This window comes from Diabrotica virgifera, chromosome 3 (assembly GCF_917563875.1).
Source record: "Diabrotica virgifera virgifera chromosome 3, PGI_DIABVI_V3a".
Taxonomy (NCBI): domain Eukaryota; kingdom Metazoa; phylum Arthropoda; class Insecta; order Coleoptera; family Chrysomelidae; genus Diabrotica; species Diabrotica virgifera.
The window spans coordinates 186,247,565-186,269,938 of NC_065445.1; the positions used below are offsets into that span (position 1 = coordinate 186,247,565).

At 33.9% G+C, this 22,374-nt stretch overlaps 1 protein-coding gene across 3 annotated transcripts in view; it reads left to right on the top strand.

The window, feature by feature from the left end:
* The first annotated feature begins 340 nt into the window (after nucleotides 1-340).
* Nucleotides 341-22,374, top strand: part of LOC114328090 (ADP-ribosylation factor GTPase-activating protein 2) — a 95,010-nt gene continuing 72,976 nt past the window's right edge. For all 3 annotated transcript variants that reach the window (XM_028276844.2, XM_028276843.2, XM_028276845.2), the window contains exons 1-3: nucleotides 341-536; nucleotides 625-816; nucleotides 15,918-16,046. In XM_028276844.2, coding sequence (XP_028132645.1) covers nucleotides 465-536; nucleotides 625-816; nucleotides 15,918-16,046 — 393 coding nt within the window. In that variant the 5' untranslated portion in view covers nucleotides 341-464. The remainder of the gene's footprint in view (nucleotides 537-624; nucleotides 817-15,917; nucleotides 16,047-22,374) is intronic.

Consider the following 22,374-nt stretch of genomic DNA (forward strand, 5'->3'; position numbering starts at 1 on the left):
ATTTAAGCCTTGAAAATAGCTATTTTCGCATTTTTCAACTTTAAAATCGCGACAACTCGACAACAATTTAAGCGGCCTTAATCACAAGAGACCTTTTTTGCTCCGAACGACCCAAATGATCTAAAAAAAATTTGTCCGAAGTGAATTTGTGTTTGTGAATTTGTTTAAAAAAAGTTATAACAATTTTTTGACCACGGTACCTCCTGGTACCCTGTGGATTTGTTATAAGTTTTGTCTTTTTAGTTTACTCCTCCTGGTTTAAAAACAAACCATAGTTACTGGCTGTTTCCGCGAACATACTTATGTCATGAGCATGAGTGTCATGTCATATGTCATGAAATGTTGCTGACATTTCTCAACGTCATACAAAAGTCAAATTTCTAATTCCAACACTATACAATATATTGGTAGTTTATTAGTTATTCATATTAATTTAACTTTAACATAAATAAAGATTTAAGAACATGGACAACCAGCCCACCAAAGAAGACATTCAAGCAGTATTTAATAGGTTACGGTCAATTCCAGCCAACAAGGTATGAACCTGTAAGGCTTCTCAATATTTTTGCTTGTGTTCTACATATTTGAAATGACGTGTCCTGGATAATAATACAAATGTTTTAGGTTTGTTTTGATTGTGAAGCCAAAAATCCAACATGGGCAAGTGTTACATATGGTGTTTTCATCTGTATAGACTGCTCAGCAGTTCACAGAAGTTTGGGAGTACATTTGACTTTTGTAAGATCTACTCAGTTAGACACCAATTGGACTTTAATGCAACTTAGGCAAATGCAATTAGGAGGCAACAGTAATGCGGTATGTACCTTAACATATTTACTAACAGTCAGTCAATTGCCAGTTAATAATCATCAAAATACACACTTCAGAAGATGAAATCAAAAAGATAAACAGGTTTAAAGTAAACAATACAGTATATACAATTGAAGGGTACAGGCAAAGAAGGTGCTATGTCAATTTTTGCAAAATGAGCTTCTGGTCCCGTCTGTTTGCCAGCGATCTCGACTGCCATTCTATAAATCAATCACTGCTATGAACGTGTTCAGTCAGGAATAACAAAATACTTTAATTTCTCTAGTCAGGTTAAGAAGGTGGAAAGCCTGCATGGCCTGGCCGAAAAAAGTGCTATGTCCTGTTGTACACATAGGCTGATGTCATCGCTGTAATTCCAGCAAATTTAGTAAATAAACGAGTTTTCGTCGGTGCATAAATAATAAACAAACACCAGAGAGCCTTAACCTTTAAAACTATTTTTCTCGAAACTTATTATTTTGACATAGCATCTTCTTTGTCTCCTACCCTTCAATTGTTATTACCAAAATTTAGATGATTTGTGTGTATTAATAGGTCAGTCTCTTTTAATTATCTAACAGTAATTAGCTGTCATGTATGTTTCATCTGCCCTAGTACCTTTGGGACCGTTCAAGTATTATGTAACGCAGGTGGGGGGGGTCAAAAATCTTCAAAAATTGCGTTACGCGATAGTTAAACGCCCATTAGAGTGCGTTACGTAGGGGGGGAGGTGGTGGTCAAAAATCTTTAAAAATCGCGTTACGTAATACTTGAACGCTCCCTTTCATCCATATTGAATTGTAAGTAAAACTAATAAGCAGAACATGTTCGGGTTTACTGCATCAATATGGACATCTCAAGATTAAGTAGTTAATCTAACTTGAATACACAATTATCACATATAGTCCGTCCGCTATAACTTTTCCCATGCGGTACAATTCATTTTCAATCAAATTAAGTCAAAACATAAATTGAAACGAATGTCGATGTGTATATACATTTTGTATACTGTATACTATATATTATATACTACACACATCGGCGTACGTTTCACTTTCTGTTTTGACTTAATTTGATTGAAAATGAATCAAACCGCATGGGAAAAGTTATAGCGGACGGACTATATATTATTATACTTGTTCAAACATCTATACTTATTCTAACTTATTGTATGGTTTGGTATCTTTTAATCGTCTGACACCCAGCACCTACACCTTTTATTCTTCTGAGTGTTATCCAGCAGTTAAATGGCTACTATGTTGCTATGACTATGAAATTTTCACTTGTGCTTGTATTGCTTCCAATGATCTATCAATACGGATGGAATGGCCTGTCCCATTCAAATAGTGAAGCGATATTGAAGCCAACATACAAGAGAGAGGTCCTGAGAGAGACAGAAAAGGATCATGTAAAATTTGACAGGCTGTGTAATTTGAGTTGTCTATATCAACTTAAATGGGGGAAATGAACCTCATATTTTTTTAACTTGGTATCAGGGCTGATAGGCAGTATTTAAAAATTAACTCAAATTACACAGCCTGTCAAATTTTACCTGATCCTTTTCTGTCTCTCTCAGGACCTCTCTCTTGTATGTTGGCGCATTAATTTTCTTCATGCCTATTCCATCCATATTGACAGTTCGTTGATTGCTTCACATATTCATAGATGGTAAATATCATCTATCTCAGCGGTTCCCAACCTTTTATGTCTGGCAACCCACCTTCTGATGTCTTTTCATATTCTCGAACCATTCCTCACCTCATTTGTTCATCAATGTGAATGCATCAAATTTATTTGCTTGAACCTTCTGATGCCATCTATCCATATTTTTAATAGTAGAATCAACTTTATCTTGAACGAAGAATCGATGTCCAGCTTCTCCTTGTAATCCCAAATTAAGAATGTCCAAAGAGCTAAAAATATCAGCTAGGTATGACAGTTTTATCAGCCAAGTCTCATCATTGAGGTAATCATTGAGAAAATATTTGGCCTTTTGACTCAGTTGAACAAAAAACAATCTAGCTTCGTCTAGACGTTCGAACAATCTTGGAAGCACATTTCCACGTAACAACCAACATACTTCACAATGTAGAAGTAACTTCTTATGGTCACTTCCCATTTCGTCACACTTTATAGCGAACATCCAAGAGTTTTCGATTGTGCTTTTATTAAGTTCATAATCTTTACAGGGTTATCAAGAGTGCTTTGTAGGTCTGAATTCATTCCCTTAACCGCCAATGCCTCCCTATGGATTCTGTGATGGGTTAGAGGAGTTTTGATTTTACTTACCAGTTCCTTATACTTTCCTGAAATAGCACAAGCTTCATCGGTTGTAAGCGCGACACATTTGTACCAATTAATCCCATTTTCGTGAATAAAACTATCCAAGAAATCGAAAACGTCTTGTAGTGGTGTTTAGTGTGTAGCAAAATAGCATTCCTTATTCAACAGATCCATTGCAATTAAACCTTACAAAGCATAACAAATTAACTTTGTCATCAATATCTGTACTTTCGTCTAATTGTAAAGAATAAAAGTCAGTTTCTTTCATAGCAGATATTAAAGTCTGCTTTACTTTAACAGATATTTCCTGGATTTTATGTTTCACTGTAGAGTTGAATAGAGGTATTTTACATATATGTTGACCTGTTTTTTCGTCAAGCTGAAGTGACGAAATTAATTCTGGCGTGGGCAAAATAAGGTTCTCGACTGCTGCGTGCTGATCGCTATTTTTTGCTATTAGCAAACAGCTGGTAAGAGACCATGATCATTTTTATTACCTTTCCTTACGCCACAATCTCCATGTTTTACAGAGTCGAAATCAGTTTTTTATTCAAGGTTTGTGGATGTTTAGTAGAAATATGTCTCTGAAATTTTGAGGGCTTCATAATTTCGTTATCCAAGGTTTCGAAACAAAGTATGCATTGGGTATAGGTTCTTCTTCCATACCTATGAACGTGAATCTGTATGGAAGGTATTCAGGACAATATTTTCGAAACATTTTATTCCCTTTCATAACCTTCGAAAATACTGGAGGCACTTTCGCGTTAATTTCTAGTAAATGGAGGATTAAATTCACCTTCGCCAGTAGATTGCAGTTTTCTTTTAACGCAAGACCTACTTTTCAGCCAATTTTCCATCGTAAATAGTTTTCTACTTCACTTCTTTTAAACGCAAACAATGCTAGAAAGAGTACTAAGCCACTGTCGTATGTTTTTATGCAGAAAAATACCAGATACCAGAGCTAGAGTGAGAACAAGAGCCGAGTATTTGTGTCGGAGTGAGAGAGGAAGTGGGAGAAAACCGGTCGACTGGTGATGTTGCCAGATTGTGTCCTGTTTAATGGAAAAATTATGAAGTTCTCCGTTGATTACACACTGGTAGGCTTTTATAACAATTTGGAGAGATTTATGTTGACTTTGGTGTATCATTTGGTGTTATTTGTTGGCTATCACAACCCTAAAGTTGTACTCCATATGTTTCCAATTTAATCTTCCATCAAGGTGGAGTCAGATATTTTGCCGAGTCTGCTGGAAGTAAATGACATCCTGCAAGAGATACAGAGAGGTCATTATCTCTTTGCTTATCTTGTAACGTAAAATTGACTAGAACTGACTTCAAACTATTAAGTTGTATTTCCCAATCATTGGTCCACTTAAAGACATTGTTAAATAGCAACTTGTAATTTTTGTGTTGCTGTCTGTTAAAGATCATCTTTTGCCATAATGACTGTGTTATATGAAAATGTACTGGTTATTAAAATATCAGAATCGGTTATTGGAATATCATTGGTTGTTGGAATATCAAAAGTATAAATTAGGTATAGGAGTGATACCAAGATGCTACCCTGTGGTACACAAGCTAAGATTGGTTTAAAAGGCTTCTTCAGACACCCAAAATTGTCTATCACAAGGATCATCATTATCAACATGGATCTCCAGCCCTAAAAGGACCTCAACCTACCCAAGCTTTCTGTGCCATTGTGTCAAGCATCCTATATTCCCCTGTATATCCACCTCAGCTTTGGTCTACCCTGTGCCTTTCTGCTCATTCCTACCAGTTGTGCTGTTAGAATCTTTTTTACATACATACATAATCGGTTGCCTCTTTTACCATTAGGTGTCGAGGAGAATTAGAATCTTTTTTAACATGTTTAATTCCGGTGCCCTGGCTACATGTCCCGCCCACTGCAGACAGTTTTGCTTGATAAAGATATGACTCCAGTAATTAATAGAGGTTCTGCATCAGCAGTCTACTCTTTGTACTTGTTCTACTATTGAATGACAGTGTCTAAATCTGCAGTAAACATAAACATCTGGTATGTTGATTAACAGTGTGATTCTTTTTAGTAGCAATTTCTCAAATAACTATTGGCAATAGTGTAGTGGGAATAGTATTAGAAAAATTAAAAGAAATGCAAATAGAAAATTATACCCTTGTCATTAAAGGGCATTTAAGCTAAATCCCGTTTAAATGAAACTATTTACAGCCCTATATATCACATTCCCAAATGGTTACCTCAGCGAAGTAATATCACCCATGTTCTATGCCGTAAATTACACCAAAATTACAGGATACTCAGCCAGCTGGACTGGTGCAGGACAGTATAGTGTCCATACTATAGGACACTATATTATTATTGTATAAGTTATATTATTATAATTATATTTAGCGCAACGAGTCATTACGTAGTAGTCAGACTTATGTAGAGATTGAAACTTGGGCTTACCGTAACTCCTGTGCCGGAGCCCTGGCCAGTTTGATCCTGGTCAAACTTGAACAACACCGACATCCCGGCTGTTGATCAAGGACCATCTAAAGTGCTCCAAATAAAAGGAGAGCACAAGTGCCATTGCAAGCTCATCTACCATAACATCATTTATTTATAATGATAGGCCAGTGCTTGATCATAATTTTTATGAAGTGGCTACTACTCCGTGATCAGGATTAATATTTATATTTATATATTTTCGATTAACATGAGTTGTTTTTTGTGCAAGAATGAATTATCTAAAGAAGAATTAAATAAAAAAATTAGATGCGATCTCTGTAATACCCAGTTTTGTCAATCATGTTCTGGGATTAGCTCAACTGAAATAAGAGTTTTGCAACTTGCTAGCACTAGAAAATTGAAGTTTGAATGTGAAAACTGTCAATCATCTGCAACCATTCTCAATCCTGCTATTGATGTTAAGTTTCAGGCGCTCCAAAAGCACTTTGAGGCTTTACTAGATTCGATGAACGCTGGCTATCAAAAATCAGTTGAAGAGCTAAAAAATGAGATTGTTATACTTCGTGAGAGCAACATTCAGATGATTCATACATTAAATGGGTGTAGCGGTTCAATGTCCTTGTTAAACATGAACGCGACATCACTGGCTAAGGACACTGTTGTACTATCCCCTTCAGTTCCTTGTCCACCACCTGTATTCGCCGAAAATGTCTCAGGGATTCCAACTGATTCCATACATGGAACAGCTAAATATAGGACTACTAGTTCAAAGAAACCACCCAATGTTAATCATAAAAACAACATTTCACGTTCCACTTTTGCAGAGGTTGTTGGTACCGTTGCTGATGCTGATTTTGCCGGAGTTGAGCGAATGAGATTTATTCACTTAAATAATATTAGCCCTGGTGTATCCGAGCATCAGGTTTGTGATTACATAGTAAAAAAACATTCCTTGTTGAAGAAAGATTTTTCAGTTAAACCATTGACATCTAATGATTACTATTGCTCTTTTAAAATTGGTATTCGTCAATCTTTCTTTGAAGCTATGCTGCAGCCAGATGCATGGCCTGCTAGGGTCACAGCTAGAGAATTTGTGTCAAGACCTCCTCGACTGTCTCGCAATGCAGGCAGTTCACGTACAAATGAATGACTTTTAGGTAGTGTCAATTCTGACGAACTGAATATTTGTGGTCAAAATGTTAAAGGTCCACGTGCCAAGTTATCTATACCGAAGCCCAGCATTTCCACAACAAATTATAATGCATCAAATGGGTATTACAGTGTCTATTATCAAAATGTTAGAGGACTACGGACCAAATTATCTATATTGAAGCGCAACATTTCCACAACAAATTATAATATTATTATTTTTACTGAAACTTGGTTAAATGGTGAATTTCACGATGGAGAATTAGGTTTCGATGACTATAATGTATACAGAAGAGATCGTTCCGCAGATACGAGTACCTTACAAAGAGGCGGTGGAGTTTTGATTGCAGTTCACAAGTCCCTCACAAGGGAACTGAATTACGGGAACTAGGTATACGAAAAAAAATGGCACACCAAGAACACAAGACACTGTTGAATTTAGACAGTTACGACAAATTTTCGTGTCTTAGATCTCAGTGTAAAGTACTCTCTAAACAATGCTATAATCAGTTTGTGAGTGATGCCCAGTGTTCTATACAGGCTGACAGTAGGTTGTTTTGGAAATTTGCAAATGCCAAAAAGGACCAGAATTCTCTACCTTCTGAAATGTTCCTTGATAATGTTAGGTCCAATTCTACGTATGAATCTGCCAATCTGTTTGCTTCTCATTTCCTATCCGTGTATCGTAAGGACAATATAACTCAACATCAAATACTCGTAACTGATAGTGATCAGATTGTTTCTAATTATTCTGTTAGCATCTCCGAAGTCTATCAACATCTAACTAATCTGAAACCACGGAAAGGTCCAGGTCCTGATGCAGTACCTCCTATCTTATTGAAATACTGTAGTTTTGTATTAGCTCGTCCCTTATATTATATATTTAATGAGTCATTATCATCAGGTCAATTCCCAAGTTACTGGAAATTGAGTTATATAACACCAATTTATAAAAGCGGTAATAAGCATGATATAAAGAACTATCGTCCTATATCTATATTAAGCACCATTCCCAAACTGTTTGAAGCCATATTAACAGAACATCTATCATTAGTATTTAGGCACAAAATAGCGTCTCAACAATATGGATTTTGCAGTGGTAGATCTACAGAAGTCAACCTTCTATATTTTATTAGTTATATAACACAAGCAATGGAGGCAGGTCATCAAGTTGATGCTATTTATACAGACTTATCAAAAGCATTTGACAGAGTTAATCATGAGCTCCTATTAACTAAACTTGAAAGTTTTGGTATCACTGGATCATTACTAAAATGGTTTACAGATTATATTTCCAATATAAAACAAATTGTACGTTTTAACAGTATTAAATCCAATGAAATTTCTGTAACTTCTGGCGTACCACAAGGATCCCACTTGGGACCTTTATTGTTTAATCTGTTTATTAATGATATAGTTAAAAGTTTTCACCATGGTGTGGTACTCCTATTTGCTGATGATTTAAAGGTATTTTCTGTAATAAGGTCAAGTGAAGATGCTGAAAAATTGCAAGACGATTTGACTAAACTTCAAAGTTGGTGCATCAATAATGGTATGGAACTGAATACAAGTAAGTGTCATGTCATGCGTTTTTATCGAACCAATAACCCTTTACTATATGATTACAGTATTAATACATCTGTTCTTTCATCACAAACTGTTATCAAAGATCTTGGAATATGGCTAGATACCTCACTAACTTTCCATGAGCACTTTAAAACCATCATTAACAAATCTTTGAGGCTTCTTGGATATATCAAACGAGTTACTTCTGATTTTACGTCCATCCAACCATTAAAGATTCTATATTGTTCGTTAGTTAGACCTCATCTGGAATATTGCTCTTCGGCGTGGTCTCCATATTATCAGTTGTATAGTGATAAAATTGAGTGTGTGCAACATAAGTTCCTTAGACATGTTGCGTTTAAACTTGGCCAGTATATGCATTATGACGATATTTTACAGATGTTAAATATTACTACTTTAAAAAGCCGTCGATTACATCACGACTTAATTCTATTATTTAAGCTGGTTAACTCACAAATCGACTGCCCAGATATGTTAGCCAAAATTGATTTTGCAGTTCCCAACCGCCAGACAAGACAATTGGTTTCATTTTCTGTACCAATGCATAGAACAAATTATGCTCATTATTCGTTCTTATCTCGAAGCCAAAGAATTGCAAATCAATTTCAGGAACTCGACTTTTCCTACAGCTTAAACAGATTCAAGGCCGTATTGTCAAATATCACTTGACGACGCTTATTATCAGATGTAGGTAACTACTTTTTATGTTTATTATTTATATTATGTCTGTGTACTTATATGTTTAATTGTCTTGTAATTTTTAGCTTATAAATGTTTTATTTTGTTTTAATCATACTTGTTTTAAAATTGTACTAACTTTGTAAAATGGGTTCGCCCGTAAATAAATAAATAAATAAATAAATAAATCATTTTTCAAAAATGGCGAACCTACAGAAAATGAACTTTCCATTGCTGCTAAAGAAGCTACTTTTGCATTCCATACAGCAATGCACTATATAAGTTTTAAAACATCTGATTGCTCCACAAGATTAATATCCAAGCTGTTTGAGCCCAAATTCGGGTCTGTACATACCAAGTGCAAAGCAATCATCACGGAAGTGATCGCACTGATGGCAAGAGATGAACTACACAACAAGCTAAAACAACCTCAATCGAAAACCCAAATAATGATTGATAAGGTGTTATTGGCAAAAGGCTTCTTCTAAAATTCTTATGAAGCTAGTTACTCCGCGAAATGAGTCCAGCTATTCACCCTATTTCAGAAGCAGTATATTGAAGTGTGCCAAATTAAAAAAAAATGTGGAGTTTGCTATGTGTCTACCCGGTACTTCAGCGCCAATGGAAAGAATTTTTAACAATGAAAAAAATGTAGTCTGGCGATCAGGGGAGGATGGAAGAATGTGTTGTGGAAGCTTTGCTTACGTGCAAATTTAACTTAAACATGTAGTGAATTTTATGACAAAATTAAGCATGACAAAAATATTCTGAAGAAAGTGCACTCTAGTGAAAAATATTAAGCAAGCGTGAGCGAATAATAAAACTGGGCAAATTTTTAGTGTTGTTTGTATTAATTGTGCTTTATCTCTTTTTCTTTTTAATAAAAAATATATTCACATGTATTAATATGTTTTCAGTTCTTAATAATTGTGATTGCTTTTCAAATATTTTTTTTTTATTAACTCCCAGTATATTTACAATCTGTCACATATATAATATTGAAGGACAATAAGTAAATGGTCGGATATTTACATTGGACATGTAGGAAATATTTCCAGTGAATTATTTCCTTTACATAATTAACCTATTTATTTAAAACCGTTATTTGTTTGTTATTCTGAGTACACTTAGTTAAACCTGCTTATCAGGTCCGTTGGTTTAAATTTTTTTAAGCGGCGCACCTCACCTACGGTGTTAAATAGATCACGCGCGAGGGGGTTCACATGCGTATTCGCTCTATCCCAATATTTTTCACTATGTCGTTTTATTTCACTTTTGATGGTGGGGATTTCCAAGTCTCTTTCTATTGCTGTATTTGGCACGTACCAGGGGGCATTGACTATTATTCTTAAAACCTTATTTTGGAACCTTTGAAGTATTTCTAAGTTTGAATTTGACGCTGTGCCCCATAGCTGGATTCCATATGTCCAGATTGGTTTTAGAACTGATTTATATACAAGTATTTTGTTTTGAATGGTCAGTTTTGATTTCCTGCCGATAATCCAGTATAGTTGCTGCAGTCTAAGTCCTAGTTGTTTTCGCTTGTTGAATATATGTGTCCGCCATGTGAGGCGTTTGTCTAGGTGCATGCCTAAGTATTTCACACTATCAGCTTGTGCTAATTGGCTGTTATTTAGTTTCACTGGTGGACACTGATCTCTTTTCATCGTGAAAGTAACGTGTATTTTTTTTTTTTTTTTTATTTTACAAAATAGTCGCATCAACCTCGGAGGTTATTAGCGACATATACATATACATAAGGTAATTTATTTACAGATGTTAGATTTTGTTAAATACATTGATATCTTTAAGGAATTTTACCAAGTGTTCAATTTTACAATTTTCTCCTAAGATTTCACTTGTTGATCCGATGATGTGGTTGTTCTGTCTCTGCAACTGGTATTTTGGACACTCTGCAAGTACATGCTTAACACTTAGTGGGATATTACAGTTTTCACATAAAGTGGGATTAGTGTGACCAATTATGTGTCCGTGGGTAAGTCGGGTATGTCCTAGACGAAGGCGAGTAACAATGTCATGGTGAGTTCTGTTGTGAATTTGAGATTTCCACGGTTTTACAAACGTTTTCACTTCGCGAAGTTTTGAAGTTGAACTGTCCCACTGGTTTTGCCACAGATTTTTGACTTTCACTTTAATAAATGATTTTAAATCATTAAGAACTACATCTCTCACTTCACTCGCGGTTTCACTGTCCCTGGCTTGTTGGGCTGTCCGATCCGCCGCTTCATTTCCTTGGAGGCCAATGTGTGAAGGAACCCATAGGAATTGTACAATATGGTTGTTGTTTTGAATGGTAGCTAGTTCTTTTTTAATTAGGAGAGCAATTGGATGCTTCGTGTACAGTTGGTTAATGGTATGGATGGAACTGAGGGAATCGGTAATTATAAGAGCATTGGATATATTACTGGAGTTAATATGAACGAGAGATTGATAGATGGCGTATAGCTCGCCAGTATGTATACAGCTTAAGGATGGTAGTTTATACTCAAGTGTACTATTTGGAGTAATGACAGCTGCCCCAACTCCAGTAGATGTTTTAGAAGCGTCTGTATATATATGATAGGATTTAGAAAATTTTGTTAGTTTGTTGAATGTTATAGTTATAATTATTGAATGTTCAGCTCCTGGGATAATTCAGTCGATGTATCCGTGTCAGGTTCTTCATCCTCGTAGTTGTCTTTTGTGAGCTGTCTCGTAATTTTTTTGTTAAGCTTTGTACATTTCAATTTTAATGAGCGTTGGGATGTATATGAATGAATTTTGGTTATGAGTTTTTTAAATCCTAGAATGTCTACTGTATATTTATTTACAACGCTGATAACATCTTTTGTTCCATGAGCGTTTTCAAATAAATCAACTGTTTCCTCAAAAGTTAATATTTGCTTTTCGGAATTGAATAATTCTTTAATTGGTTGCATTAGCGTTTCTAATGGTATTGTTGATATTTTTGTTTTTATTCTTTTTTGTTTCTGAGTTGGCTTTGAAAATACATCGTCACTAGCTGATGTCTCAATCGGGGGTGATATTGCTTCAGATACAGTTCGTTTGGAGGATGATTTAGATGTATTTTCTTCGTTGGATACGCTAAATTCTTTTGGTGCTGGATTCTCTTTATTTTCATTAACCGAGCAAGAATTATTGCTTAGACTGGAAGATGAAGGCTGGTTAGTTATGACTATGTGAGCTGAGGGGGCTGATGAGGTGGATATATTTGGTTTAGATATCACTGGCATTGTATTATCTGTAGTTGATGTATCAAGAGGTGTTAGGTTGGTTGTAGATAATATTTTTGTTAGTGGCGTTGAATTATTTGATATGTTTGTAGAAGTGCATGTTGTTGAAGGTGTAATAGCAGTCGTTTCTGTTGAAGTTACTGTACTAGGTTCGTTTCTGTTTGAAAGTGTAGCAGTTGGGACAGCTGTTTCTGAGTGATTTACATTTACTGAGCAACTACTGGAAATATGGCCATGTTGTTTGCAAATGAAACATAAGTTGTCTAATGTCAAAAAAATTCGATTTGTAGTATCTTCATGAGTTATTAAAATGGTATCAGGAATTGGACCTGTGGGTGGAGATACGTAAATATGTCGACGGAAACTGAGTACATGTTTGTATTCAGGATTGTTGGTTCCTATTCGCAAAAATGACATTGATGAAGTTGGTTTTAGCCCTAAGAGCAGTAGTTCGTTTTCTATTACCTTATGCGGGATAGTGGGAGAAACATTGGATATTAGGAGTCTTTCACTTGGAGTAATTAGTCTACGGACTTGAATTTGCGTATTGTTTACAGTGATGAAACCTCTACTGTTTGAAAAAAATTCATCTACGACTTGTTTGGTTGAGAAATAGATACAGATACGATTGTTGGTGATTCTTGATGAAAAAATAATGTGTTTTGGACTAACTAAAGCTCCTACCGCTAACAAGTATTCTTCTAATTTAACATCGTTGAGAGAATTAAAAACTACTGCTTGTAGCTTGGATGGATAGATTGTTTCTTTTTGTCTACTAGCTGCAGCAGAGTAAGATAAAGGTTTTTGTGATGTGGATTGCGATAATGATTCATCGCTATTATTAGTGACGTCGAATTCCATTTCTCAACACCATTTGATTTTCCTAAGTACGGACCTGTTCCGCTTCGGATTTTGGTAATTGTCTTTAAAGACAAAAAATTGGTGTCGATCAATGACTGGTGTTGTTTATTGACGGTTTTATAAAATTCTTTGGTTATGAAATACTTATTAATAGAAAAATATGTACTCACAGAAAATGTTTTTCTATACACACTTAACTAACACTATTATACTTGATGTTAACGTAGTGTAAGAATACTATGATTGGTTTTTGTAAGTTAAATTTACTATTTGTCAGGATCGATCAAAAAGCATGTGTGCTTATTCGATATCAGTGCCGGACTCCCAGTAACGTGTATTGATTTGGATTCATTCGCTTTTATTTTCCACTTTTTTAGCCATACTCCTATTTTGTTCAAGTTTGTTTGTAGGTTTCTTGTAGCTCCTGCAGGATTGTGATGGGAGGCTAGTATTGCTGTATTATCAGCAAATATTGATACTGTTGTTTGTTCTGTAGTGGGAATGTCTGCCGTGTACAATAAATATAATATTGGGCCCAAGGTACTACCCTGTGGTACTCCAGATTCTATGTGGTAGATGTTAGTATATTCAGACTGCTGTTTTACTAAGAAAAATCTGTTAGTTATGTATGATTTTAATAATGGATAGAAGTTGTCAGGTAAACCTTTTTTTATTTTATACAATAGTCCAGGATGCCACACCTTATCAAAAGCTTGGCTAATATCTATGAATGCGGCTGAACAATACTTTTTCTTTTCTAAGTCATTGCTAATTTGTTTAACGACTCTGTGGACTTGTTCTATTGTGCCATGTTTTGCTCTAAAGCCGAACTGATGATCTGGTATGAGCTTTTTTTCCGTTAATATTGGCTGCATTCGCTTGAGTAGAAGTTTCTCAAATATTTTTGATAAGATTGGCAAGAGACTGATGGGCCTGTACGAGCATATTTCATTAGGGTTTTTACCTGGTTTGGGAAGCATTATTATTTCGGCTACTTTCCACTGATTTGGAAAGTAGCTCAGCCTTAGCATTGCGTTAAAAATTTGTAGTAATGCTGTGATTCCTTTTCTAGTGAGTTTTTGCAGTATAATGCCGGTTATTAGGTCATAGCCCGGTGCTTTTTTTGGTTTAATTTGGTGTACAATTACATCTCTTATTTCCTTGTATTTAAAGTTGCTTATGGGCTGTTCCATTTGGAGAGGTGACTCCAGGTAGTTTTGTATGTCGTCCATGTCTTCTTGTGTACTCTCTACTTCATTTGGTTTAAACACATTTGATAGGTGAAGTGCAAATGCATTGGCTTTTTCTTTGTCGTTTCTGGCCCATTTCCCCTGTTGATCTTTTATAGGGGGAATTTGTTGTTGTGGCCTGTTCAATTTTCTTGTTGCTCTCCAGAGTGAGTAGTCTGTTGCTTCCGTTGGCGTTAGGTTTTCGAGATATGCCTGAACCGAGTCATTTTTCATCGTTAACAGAAGTTTTTTTAGGTCCTTACTTGCTTTATTGAGGTTTTTCTTATTTACTGCTGTCCTTGTTTGCTGCCATTTCTTGCGTAGTCTTCTCTTTTCAGCAATTGGGTCTTTTATTATGATTGGGTTTTCGTCGATTTTATCACTGTCTTTTTGTATCGGGGTTGCAACCCAACCCGCAGTTTGAATGGAAGTTGTTAGTTTTTTTAAAGCTACTTCTATGTCCTCGGTTGTTTTAAGAGGAATTTTAAGATCTATACATGCATCCACCCGTTCCTGAAAGGTGTCCCAATTTGTTTTATGATTGCATACTATAGGTTTTTTTGGTCGTCCTACTATTTCCTCAAACATGGTTAAGAGTATTGATGAATGATCAGATGATAGATCAAAGCTTAACTGTATTTTGAGTTGTTTAGTATTAATGCCTTTTGTTACAAAAAAATCTATGGCATCTGGTGTTTTCTGTGGATCACTGGGCCAGTATGTAGGTTCTCCTGTGGCGAAGTGCTTTAAGTTACTGTGATTTATAGTTTGAAGTAATTCTCTACCTTTCGTAGTTATTAGTCTGGAGCCCCAGGCTTTTTGTTTGGCATTATAGTCTCCTCCTGCTATGAATCTGTTTCCAAGCGTTTCGAAGCTTATTAATATGTTTTCAGTTCTTAATAATTGTGATTGCTTTTCAAATATGAAAAACATAAATTAAGTGAAAAACAAAACGAAAATGAGCCTCCTCTTCTGTGTCCCGGTTTGGCTCTTCGTAATTATGGTAAGCCTATTGAAACTGCAAGGAAAAAATCTTTCAGACAATAATAAACATGATACTGAAGCAGTTTTGGAATCAAAAGATAGATGAAATTAAGTAGAAGCTATATCGCTGGTACCTATGATTAATGTGATTCCTAATACATTTTCAGTGAAAAAAATAACTCTTTGATAAGTGTTGGCGATACAATTGTTTTTTATATGCGTGTCCGCGAAGATTATAACTCCCAAAATATTTATAACGAAAAGATTTAGTTCATAATAGATGCCGACGAAAACAATTATTTCTGTTTCTGCCGACGAAAACAATTATTTCTGAGAACTTTTTAGTAATTATAATTTTCGTGGACCCACAAACAGAAATGATGTTTTTTGCTGATTCTCCTCAAAAAATAATTTTTTTCGCTAACACTTTATTAGGGATTATAATGTTCACAATCATATAATCGAAAATAATATTTTTCGCGGCGTTCATTGGAAGTTCTACTCTTAACGGCATTTTTCGGAGTTATACTTTTCGTAGGCGGCGGCGATATATACTTCATTTTATGATTTCTATGTAACTAGTTGTAAAAATAATACAATTTTTTTTTTCTAAAAGCTTATTCTCTTTTTCAGTTGCAGTTCTTTAGTCAACATAACTGTAACACTAATGATGCTCAGAAGAAATATAATTCTAGGGCAGCCCAATTATATAGAGAAAAGCTTAATCAAGCTGCTGCCAGTTCGTTAAGAACCAATAAAGAGGTAAGTATTTGAAAATGTTATTAGAATAGGATAGTGGGAAAATATATGAATGTAATTAACTTAATTTGGTTAGCTATCTTTGTTTTTGCAAATCAATGTTCAGAATTACAATACATTGCTTAGTTGGAACCTAGAAAATATATGAAAAAGAACAGTGTGTAACTTTTAAGATGAACAAGTCGTTCAATGCAGTTAAGTATTGTTAACTTTTTAAAATGCAAACATTTATTGTAGATATATTTAATTCTTTGTATCCATGTGTGATCTATTTAATAATTAGTTTTTATGTAAACACTACTGCTAGTACAAAAGAAATGTTTGAGGGAATAGATAAAGTAATGGCAGATATTAGTCATAGTAATGGTACTAAGAAACTATGTTAGATAATATTGTGTAAAAACAATTTGTGACATTTAAGTTATCTTCAAAATACTTTTGGGAACACACCACAAAAGTGATAAAATAAATTCTTTAATTTACTATCTGTCGATTTACGAACAAATAGAACTTGCTGAGTTTTTTCTGTAAAATTATTTCAATTTCTATGACAATTTTGAAAGAAGTTGCTAAAATCAGTACCAGTTCTGATAGGGATGTCATAGTTCTCTCTACTTTATACCTATGAAGGATCAAGATAATAATTACATTTATTCATATCTTGCTTTCTTCTACTCCTATTGCTTTGAGGATCTTGACATTTAGAACTTTTGAGATTTTTCATATTAGATTATTAGATATTTCAGATTTTTCGTATTAGATTAGATTACTACAAGGAATAAATCAATTTAGTGAGGGAGTAGGTGACAAAGTAATATAGAGGGAGAAGTGAGAAATGGGTGAAAGACAGAAAAAAAAATTCAGTTGGGGAAGTAGGTATAGATGAACAGAATAATACATACATGAACATATACCATGTTGATAATTATCTTTAGATCTTGATAGGAGCTACGTATTTCAATTAGAATATGATTTTAAAATCTTATGGTGTTCAAAAAGTGTAATTATGGATATTGCTTCAGTTATTTTCTGTATGTGGGTCATATATACAGTAATAAGTGCACTAATAATCAGCAAAATAATGTAAATGACGGAAAACATAATACGTTGTGAAATAAAAATTAGTAGTGAAGGAGCAGTTTCTTAGAGCCATCCACCTTTTAAGCGACAATCTTGACCATATGTTGTTCTTCGGCACTGCCCTATGTCCCTCCATAAGATAAACCTGTACACCAAATTTCAATAAAATAAAATAATTTATAATGGGTGTTCGGATATCTATGCCAGCAAAATATTTTTAAAATTTTTATGTAGTTGTACATTAGAAGACACTTAGTTTCCCCAATATTTTTTTATAGTTTAATTATGTTAACTTGTTGAGCCTAACAGCTGTTGTTCTTAACCAATGTTGATGAGCACAACGTATAATACCCGAGAACTTGATTTATTCATGTTTTTGTTTTAACTTCTTTTCCACTTACATGTTTCTTTATTTTATATAAAGTCATAATTTTTTTTAGATGGCATCCATCGTATTTAGACTAATAACCTTGTTAGAGAGATTCTTTCATGCTTTGCTACATTTGTTTCCTATAAATTCAATTATATCTGTTTTATGTAAAAAAGGCACAAATAGATAATTTCCAGACTAAGAGTTTACTATTATTGGTTGATTAACATTTTATATCAACAATTACTTATATAAATTTGTCAGTATTGGTTTAAGAAGTTAAACAATACAAAATAAAATGATAAAAGTTTATTGTACTTAAACGATTAAATCAATTAATTTTTTTGTCGATTCATTTAAATATCAATATAACTAATATTTATATATCAGATAGTCAGGAGGCAATATTATCTATGAATATTATCTTCTTTACATTATTCATTCACACATTGTATGACATTAAAATGTTATTTAAAAAATTTTGATTCAAAAAAGAAAATCAATTGATTTAAATGAATCAATAAAATGTTTGCAATAATTAAAGTGGTTTCAAATAGAAAGCTACATATTGTTCTGAAACTGTTTGCTTATGACCCTTAGCTTTTAATAAATATATCTCATTGAGAACAAACGGCAATTACAAAATAAACTTTTTATTTTATTTGAATTTTTCGATTAAAGATCGTAAGTCGTTTTCAGAACATATTTTTTCATTAATACGCCTAGCCTTTCACTACTTTGAAACTGAAAGATCTCTTTTATATCCCTACATACAGGTTTTAGTCTAAGAACATTTAGTCTTAGACTTCTTCTTTTTGTGTAGACATACTCTTGTTTTTTCAATGTGCCTCTAGAAAGTTGTCGTTACATCGTTTTCGTGGTCTTCCCACTGATCGTCTTCCTATTTGGAAACCGTCATTCGCCGTCTTTACTACTCTATTTGTTGTCATTCGGCTTATGTGGTCATTCCATTTTACTTTTCTACACTTGAGAGCAAAATAATCGACTCACTTGCTGAATTGTACACGTTAGAAGTCTCGAATTTACTAAGCCTGTTGTCCGATTTCAGTGATTTTTTTAGTATGTTATAGCCTTATTATTTAAGAAAATCGATGTAATACTATTGTTGCTAGACAGGTAAAGGTCATTTTATACCGAGTGTAACAATCATACTATGTTTTTTTCTTAAAGTTCGGAACACCCTGTGGAATATTCTAGCATATAAAAAATATATAAATTAAAACTCAATAATTATTGTAGCCTTAGGCTTTATTAACATTTTCTTTTTTGATTCATTTTCTTATGTTGGATAATAAAAAAGTTAGGTACGTTAACAACTGGCGATGTTTTTCATCAATAAATCCTCATTTTCTGCTTAGTTTAATAAACAAGCGTAAAGTAGGCTATGAGAAATTAACAATTTAATGGATGTCAAAAGGTCAATGTCAAACAGTCAAAAAGTGTCTCGTTTGTTGTGAAAATTAGTAGATTTTTTATTTAAAGTTTCAATTAAGTCCGTAGTTTTTTTTTGTTAATTGGTGGAAATGGAATGCGCTACAAGGAATTTGACTCGCGATGAGTGTGTTCAAGCAGTGATCTTACATAGCGAAGGACTTAGCTACCATGTTATCGGCTCCTTATATTGGTTATAATTTTTTGCTAATGCACGATAATGCAAGACCTCACGTTCACGAACTGTAACCGAATATTTACAACAGGTAAATCTTCGGGCTTCGCATTGGCCATCGCATAGTCCAGATCTTAACCTGATCGAACATTTGTGGGATATAATTGGCAGAAGACTACGACAGCGTTTGCCACCTCCTAGAACCTTACAAAAGGTAGAAACAGTAGCTCTCGAGATTTGGAATGATATTGATCAAGATCAAATAGCATACCTCATTTGTAATATAAACGTACATATCTCTTTTATTATCGAACATGAATGAATCAAAAAACAAGATGTAGAGAAAGTCTAAGGCTACAATTAAGAATTAATTTAAATATTTTTTATATGCTAGAATATTACACAGGGTGTTCCGAACTTTAGGGAAAAAAAAGAATGTGTGTGTACTTTGTACGCACGTAAGAAGTTATACTTCTTCTACATATTATGTGATTTTTAAGACAATACCAAAAATTTAAAAAAATAAAAGAATAAAACGCACACAAACACATTGAAAAATTCCACAAAGAAAAAATGATTTCTGAACGATAATAATTGTTGGCAAAAATTTTAAATACCCATTTTCTGAAAAAAAAAATAAATAACAAATATACTTACAATCATAAAATGCATAAAAAAATAAAAAAATAGAAACTTGCATCGGGAATCGAACTCGTGAAGTTCGGGGCGCTTTGATTCGTAATCGAAGCCTAGACTCACTCGTCTAATTCCACATTATTTGTCATGTGGAAAAATAGGGTAACTGAACGTTTTACTGTTTGACAGTTGTTTTGAATATAATTAAATTATGTAGTTTAAATTTTGTGGAAGAAAATATTAAAATATATCAAAACAGTAAGAAAACAATATATTAGATGAAGATTGGTAGAACTTTTGTTGGTAATCATATTAAGTATGTAAATCAAAGCATTACATACCTACTAGATAAATAAATCTACGCCAAAAAATCAATTTAAAAATAAAAATCGGACCTAATTTGGGATTTCTCTCTAAAATCCCCATTCTTGAGAAAATAAATGTACAGTAGAGCGTCGATTATCCGAACGTCGATCAACCGAACGACCGCTTATTCGAACTATCGACTCCCGCGTCCCGCACTTGAATACCGATCAAGCGTTAGTAATTGACTCTTAAAATATCTTCAATTTTCTTCAATATTGTATCCAAAAATAATTATGTTGTTGCAAAGACTGCACTTTTTTGTTTAGTCGCTAGTTGTCATTATCAAGATATAAATAAATATGTAGGTATATAAATATGGCTTTTATTCACTTGTGGATAAATATGTATGACTATAAATATGTATCAATATATTGTAGTTCGATTATCCGAACAAATTGGTTTTCCGAACACCTATGTCCCCCAATTAGTTCGGATAATCGACGTTCTATTGTATTTCAACCTAATCCAAATGTATAATTACAATATGATTATAATAAAAACTACTTACCAAATTAGAATGAGTTTTCCTTGTCCAAAATAGTCCAAAATTCCAAAAATATAGGTATATGAAAACTATTTAAAAAGGCAGTATAACTATTAACTAACTTTTGTTTGTTGTTTCTTTTCACACAAATTTTAAAACGCAACAACCATAAATAATCAAACTACAGCTGTACCACAGCCGCCATATTGAATAATTTTTGACATGCCATTTGAACATCCAATCAGAACAAAGTTATAATGCGCATGCGCCGGGATCATAGGTTTTAACATATAAAAATTCACCCTCATATCGCCGGTAAAGAAGTATAACTTCAAAAAACACAGTAAGATTGTTACACCCGGTATAAAATGACCTTTACCTGTCTATCAACAATAATATTACATCGATTTTCTTAAACAATAAGGCTATAACATACTAAAAAAATCACTCAAATCGGACAGCAGGTTTAGGAAATTCGAGACTTTTAACGTGTACAATAGGGATGTTCACAAAAAATTAAAAAGTCATTTCAAACATGTAAAACGATTAAGAAACACCCTAGGAATAATTGTCCAAAATTTCAACAAAATTGAAAAAGCCTTTCTATAAAAAATCTTTATTAGAAATCTAGCATTATTTTAAATTTCAAGGACGCTTCTCTATTGGCCTGACGTCACTAGTTGCATACCCCAAGCGCGCGCCATTCTCATAGTGTTACTGTTTACCTGTTTGACGTTTCAGGTCATTTTATTTTGTTCTCTTTTTGTTTTATCAGGGTTAAAGTGGAGTTTTATAGTGAATTTGTTTAGTTTAAAGTGGATAGACTGTTTGTAAGGACATATTTTGGGTTTTACAAAAATAAACAAATAAAATGGAAGAAGGTTTTCAGAAAGCCGATTCGTATAAACTACCGACTGTAGTGTAGATGTAACAATGGTGTATGATTTATTGGCATCTTGTAAAAAAATAAATCTACCACAGCTTTACTGAGTGTATATTCCATATAATTTTCCATGTCTTCTTTAAGCTAAAAAAAATAAATGCTTAATACCCCACAAAAAAAATAGAGAAAGTTGTATGCATGCATTGTACGCATGCATATTGTATACATACATTGGCTGGTTATTACTTTACCTTGGTTAGGTGTATTAAAAATATTTTTATTCTTCTTCATGTGCCTTGTCCGTGGTGGACGTTGGCTATCATCATGGCAATTTTAATTTCATTTGAGGCGTTTCTGAATAACTCGATCGATTTTTGTCCAAATCATTGTCGTAAGTTTTTAAGTCATGAGTGTCTTTTCTTCCGGGTCCGCGTTTGCTCTCTATTTTACCTTGCGTTATCAGTTGGAGTATACGATATTTATCATGCCTCATGATATGACCGAAATATTTAAGATTTCGTTTCTTAATTGTAAAAGAGATTTCTTTTTGTTTTCCCATTCGACGCAATACCTGTACGTTGGTGTGGGTCGCCCAGGATATTTTGAGGATACGTGGGTACACCCACATCTCGAATGCCTCTAGCTTTTTCATTAATGTTTCCATTATTGTCCAGGCCTCTCCGCCATATAGCAAGACCGGAAATAATAACATTTTAGCAGCCGCATTTTTAGTGGGAGAGATATTATGTCGCAATGGGTGAAAATATTTCTCATGCATGTTGTTAAATGTTGCTATGTCCTTTTCAACTCTAGATCTTATTTCGGTTGTTTCGTATTTCGAGTTGAGAACTGTTCCAAGGTAAAAAATATTTTTGAACTTGGGTA